Below are 6396 nucleotides of genomic sequence, written 5' to 3'. Positions count from 1 at the left end.
TTTTTTTAAATTTTGCTGTGGTTTTTTGAAAATATTCACAGATGGTGAAATGTGGAATTTTGTTGCAGAGCCATATCTGATGAAAAATCTTGGTCATTTCTATGGTCCATCATTGCCCCATTCTAGAGCAAACAGTAATTATGACTGTGTAACAACGCTGGCTATGTTGGTTCCGCATCTTGATACACAACCTTTGTATAAAAACAAAAAAAAAACCTATACATACCCTGGTCTTCTTGCTAATGGTGCCAGATTGTTTGTCTACTTTGTATTACTTCCAGTAGTCATTGGTTTTACTAAAAAATGTGCTTCATTAGATCAATAAAATGGCAAGTACAACTTTAATATAATTTTGGTGATTAAATGTGAAACCAAGACCTGAAAACAAGTCCCATGCAAACTTTCCAGTACAGTGCAATGGTTGGAATATTGCCACATGCTGTTAATAAAGCGACCCTGCCAGTATACAGGAAACACTTACAGCTGGGTTACACATCCATTAAATGGAATAATCATAGCAGATGTTCTCTTTAATTTATTGAAAACAGAAAGATGTCTATAAAAAAATGCTTAGTAAAAAAAAAGAAACAAATAACAATGTGAAAAAACAGTAATACTGATTCATTATCGTAGATGCTCAATTACATAGTGGTGGTTCGCATACAAGGTGCTGTAAAGAGATTAACTTTATGCCCTGTAAAATGGCAAGAAGATTCTATGGGCCCTCTGAAGATTTTTTTGCAGGGGGCTCGGCATACTGTAGTTACTCGGTTGGCATAAATAGCCTGTTTTTGAAGTACAGGTATGGGATTCATTATCTGGAAACCTGTTATTCAGAATGTTCTGAAAGAAAGGCCGTCTCCCATAGACTCCATTTTATCCAAATAATCTACATTTTTGAAAATGATTTTGTTTCTCTGTAATAATAAAACAAAATAATCTAAACTAATATATAACTAATCTTTACTGGAAGCAAAACCAGCCTATTGTGTTTAATAAAGATTTTCTAGTAGATTTAAGGCATGAAGATCTGTAATTGAGCATTCTGGATAACAGGCCCCATGCCAGTGCCAAAGAAAGAGATATGATAACTCCTTCTAACAAAGTAGACAAGAGAATGTTCCTTTTCAGGGTCGGACTGGGCCGCCCCCCATCTTCCCTGCTTGCTCCCATGCTCATACCTTTCATGACCAGAACCAGGAGGAGGAGGTTCAGGGCAGCGGTGACAGGGAGCAGGTCTGACCCTGTTCATTCTGTATGGCAAATGGTTTTTTTGACATGGGGCCCTTTCCGCTTTTCAAAAAAGATGCATCCATATTTCCTTTATGTATATTGAAAATATATAACAGATGTAACACAATGTATTTGACTGCTCCTGGTATCCCAAGGAAAAAGACACTACCCTAAAACCAGGGTCCCCACCCCATCCTGACAGATAAAAACAATACTTGAGGCAAATGTTATTTTAGGGAAGAAAGTCAACAGAGATGAAAAAGCAGGTATTTTTTCAAAGTATAGTTACTAACCATACCTATATCAGGCACTGCTTTTAATCAAACACATACTCAAAAGTCTTCCACTTTCTTAAGCTAATCTGTCACTAAACATTAATATACATGCAACTTGTTTATTGTTCTGATTCCATTCCTTGACTTCATCCTCATCAGTCTCAGTTCCACTACCTGTTATCTGACTTAATATGCTGGTGCTCTCTAGTGGTGGTTTAGAATCACGTCTTACACAGAATCATTTTGTATGACTAGTCAGTTGGTTGTTTTCTGTGTGTCTCTTCTAGCACAGTAATACATGGCAGTGTCCTCCACTTTTAGATTGTTCAGTTGCAGGAATGCTGTGCTTTGTGGATTATCAGTGCTAATGTGGCACCTTTCTTTGCATGAGGGTGAGTAGTTTGTCTCTGCATCTGATGGATCTATCACTCCCATCCATTGCAATCCTTTCCCAGGAACCTGCTGTATCCAGTGTATCCAGTAGCTGGTGAATGTGTAACCTGATGTCTTGCAGGACAGTTTAACACTCTCACCAGGTGATTTGATTTCTGAACTTGGCTGAACAAGCTCAATATCAGACTTGACTTCTAGGAACAAGAAAACAGAAACACTCAAATGCTTAAATCACAAAGATACTGTCAGTTAATAACTGATCCTGTTCCCACTCACCAGAGAGAAATGAGAGGCACAAAATAAAGCACAAGACAAACATGGTATCTGTTACTGAACTGGCACAATACTCTGATGGGGGAATGACAGCCTCCCAAATCCTGTTTATCAAGCTCAAGACCGGAAGTGCAAACTGAATTTGTATGCATTGATGATGGCTTTTTTTCTTATACATGTTTGTTTATGATTGGTAACTTTACATATCCACCCAGCTATAAATTCCCCATTAGTTAATATGAACAAAAGTATTTATTCATGTTATTTTGATTGCTAATAACAAATGAGATTTTTCAGCTTCAGGCGGATTGGAGTCTGGCACAGAATGTTATTCATTTAAAATGTGAAAGTGTGTTCTTTCCCATGTACTTGCGACAATATTACTTGTGGTGGAACGAGATGGAGGAGCATCAGTACGTGTCATGCTTCAGGGGAATGCATGTTTTCCCATCTGTTATGAACAATTATTTTATTCTTACATTGCTCAGTGCAATGTAACATTATCATGGTACGGTATTCCTTTTCTGGAAACCCAACACCCAGAAAGCTCTAAATTATGAAAGGCCATCTCCCAATCCTATTATTGTGTTCATTTTACCAAAGGTATTTTCGGTGTATACTGTCATTTTAAGTAGCTAATTATAATTTTCAAAAATAATATATTTTTTCTCTGCAATAATTGATCTACCTTGTGCAGGCATGAGATCTATTATTAAGAATGTTTGGAACCTGGTATTTTCTAGATAAGGGATGTTTTTGTAATTTGTATCTCCATACCTTAAATCTGCTAAAATAATGTAAACATTTTATAATCCTAAAAGGTTAGTTGCGCCGCCAATATAGGTCCTTGCAATTTAGTTAGAATCAAGTACAATGTACTATTGTATTATTATAGAGGAAAATATTTTAAAAAAAAATGATTTGTTTGTTTAAAATGGAGTATATTGGAAATGGCCTACCCAGAATTCAAAGTTTTTTTAGAATGAGTTTCTGGATAATTGAATATATACCTATACTCTATCCTCACTAAACTAGCGGAACTAAGATGTGGTGATCCTAATTATGGAAGGATTCCTTATACTGATAACCCGAGGTCCCAAGTATTCTCAATAATAGATCCTACAAAATATCACCATTCTAGTTACACAAATGATAATGAAAATGGTACAGTATATAACATATTTAATAATAGAAAATATGGGGCTGTTTTTAAATACACTGAAAGCATTTTGGCAAGCCCTTATAACAAGGCAGGCAAGAAAAAGGGGGGTAAACTTATGTTGCATTTTAATTTTTTTTAAAGGGAGTATAAACCCAAAAAGGTAATTGATATAAAACCTACTTACAGTGCCTCTATGATAACTTTTGCAGTTTAAATGTTTTATTTTATTCTGAGATACTTGCAGCTTTCAGCTTATTGCAGAGTTTTGGCTGTAAAGCTCTCTGTGATTGTACATAAAGTAAAAAGACAGTTAGGGTTGAGGCTGTTACATAACCCACCCTCTGTCCATCCACATGCTATTGCCCTACCTAGTTGCCATCTTTCTGACCATGTATTCCCCTATTCCCCTTTTTGTCACAGCCCACCCACTATTGTGAAATTGTACCTGAGCCCCCCAGACGGTAAGAACTTTATAGAAAGGTGACAGTCATAATGTAAATTGCCAAAGTGTTAACAAGACTTAATTTCTGAGTTATTTTATATCAATAATTTTTTATGTTCTTAGATCTTTAAACCCTTTTAAACACTATTTCCCAATTTACCCTATGCCCATATGAACAATTCGATAATCCATCATTCAGGGTGGGTAACCATCTTTCAAAACTATAAGTGGTTATATGTTCTATAGAAGTTGCTGGCTTGGCTGCTAATATTTCCAAATGTGCCATTGATCTTGAAGAAGCAGCAAAATAAGTGCAAAATAACTTGATTGCATATTTCTGTTATATGAATGTGTGTATTTCTTTACATGCTGCTGCTCTCTAGTGGTGGCATGGATTAATTGTTAAGAGAATGATTTTGTATGACTAGTCAGTTGGTTCTTTTCAGTGTGTCTCTAGCACAGTAATATATGGCAGTGTCCTCCACTTTTAGATTGTTCAGTTGCAGGAATGCTGTGCTTTGTGGATTATCAGTGCTAATGTGGCACCTTACTTGGTATGAGGGTGAATAGCGTGTATCTGCATCTCTAGGAAATATCATGCCTATCCATTGCAATCCTTTCCCAGGAACCTGCTGTATCCAGTATATCCAGTAGTTGGTGAATATGTAACCTGATGTCTTGCAGGACAGTTTAACACTCTCACCGGGTGATTTGATTTCTGTACTTGGCTGAACAAGCTCAATATCAGATTTGACTTCTACAAATAAGACGACAGATAATTAATATGCATGTATACAGTCAGTTAATAACTGAGCCTGTGTGAGTTCCTTCCCACTCACCAGAGAGAAATGAGAGGCACAAAATAAAGCACAAGAGAAACATGGTATCTGTTACTGAACTGGCACACTACTCTGATGGGGGAATGAGAGCCCCCTAATCCTGTTCACCAAACTAAAGACAGGAAGCGTTGATTTGCATACACTGATCATGGTTTTTTTCTACTTTGGTTTGTGGTTGTTTACTTTACATATTCTCCCAACTATAAATTCCCCAGTAGTTAATATGAACAAAATTATTTATTTCTAATAACAAGTGGGATTTTTCAGTTTGTTAAGAATTTAGACACATTCAGGCAGATTAGAGCCTGGCATAGAACGTTACTCATTTAAAATGTAAAAGTAATGTAATGTAAAAAACGTGTTCTTTCCATTGTTCTTCTGACAATATTACTTTGATGGAACGAGATGGAGGAACATCAGTACCTGTTGTGCTTCAGGGGAACTTGTTTTCCCATCTGTCATGAAAAATTATTTTATACTTTTAAGCTGCGTGGTCAAGGAGATTAAAGTATACATATTGGATTTAGGACATATCAATGTTGGTATTTTTAAACAAAAATTTATGAAAACCACTTTTTTGGGTATATGGTTTGCCCTTAAAAGAAATTTTGGAACATTTAATTATGGTTAATCCCAAATGTATGGTTCAAAGAGAGCCAAACCAAAACAGTATGCAACTACCAAGTTTTGACCCAATTAAAAATATTTTTTTTGTTATAAAGTGCTCTTGGTTCTTTTCTATAAACATGCAGTAAAAATATGACAATTTGTAAAAGAATATTGCCACTTTCCCTGGTGCCAAAGAGTGTGTAAGGGTGCTTAGACACTCTGATTACACAAAATTAGAATGTCTACTATATAATACAAATTTGATATAAGCTTTACAAACATATGAGTGCAGATGTTTATATAACAGTATTGCTTTGAATTATACAAAGATAGACAGCTTCTAGGCCCTAGTGCCAATTCCCTGTTTTAACTCTGTTTGCAAAGTCCTGCTCTAGGGTATGTATATGTTTAGAGCCATTTGCAGTCTTTCTTCACTTATCCCATCATTCCTGAAAAAGTTTCTCAGCACAGATATATGTGGACAGATATTTGTTTTAGCTGTAGGTATGCATTCCATATCACTGCCTGTACATTGATGATAAATATTGCACTGTTTGGCATGCCAGCTGGTACACTGATATTTATACCATGCGGAACATTATTAGCTTAAAGTATCCTGAATACCTTGAGGGAAGGAGTAGGCTTCAGGAAATATTGTTACTTGAGCAATAGTAAAATGAATAGAACTACATGTATGGTACCCATTATCCAGAAACCAATTATCCAGATAGCTCTAAATTATGGAAGGCCATCTACATTTTAAATTGACAGTATATACCCATTTTCAACATTAGCTGAATGAATAGGTCTTGTGCTGAACATACTTTGTGCCTATTGTTTTAATTAAGAAATATCTATGGATTCTGTTATTTCTGGCACTAAACAAAAACATTAGCTTCTGGCCTCACAGAACCTCAAATGAGCTGATTAAATCCACTTAGAAGCCCCTGATAATGAGCTGCTCAAAGGCTGGAACTTATAGAAGGGAGGAATTTGTTTTTAAATAGAGTCAGCGGACTCTGAACAAATTGTTATGGAATAAAAAATATTCCATATTATAATAAAAGGGTAATGTCTGTGAAAGAGCCCAAGTTTCAAATTAGTGTTTTAGAATGATATGTTCTATTTATTGTGCTAATTTTTAGCAAACATGTTTATAGGTGTATACTG

General features: G+C 35.7%; 2 gene segments (V, D, J or C); both read right to left on the bottom strand.

The window, feature by feature from the left end:
- Window positions 1–1635: 1635 nt before the first annotated feature.
- On the bottom strand, window positions 1636–2261 carry LOC108714908. The segment is given in 2 exon segments: window positions 1636–2095; window positions 2178–2261. Coding segments are annotated over 2 exon segments (375 nt in total).
- Window positions 2262–4178: 1917 nt separating this feature from the next.
- LOC121394446 lies at window positions 4179–4684 on the bottom strand. The segment is given in 2 exon segments: window positions 4179–4535; window positions 4618–4684. Coding segments are annotated over 2 exon segments (372 nt in total).
- Window positions 4685–6396: the final 1712 nt, after the last annotated feature.

This window comes from Xenopus laevis, chromosome 1L, assembly GCF_017654675.1.
Source record: "Xenopus laevis strain J_2021 chromosome 1L, Xenopus_laevis_v10.1, whole genome shotgun sequence".
In the NCBI taxonomy this organism is placed as follows: domain Eukaryota; kingdom Metazoa; phylum Chordata; class Amphibia; order Anura; family Pipidae; genus Xenopus; species Xenopus laevis.
This window is presented reverse-complemented; position numbering and strand designations above follow the sequence as displayed.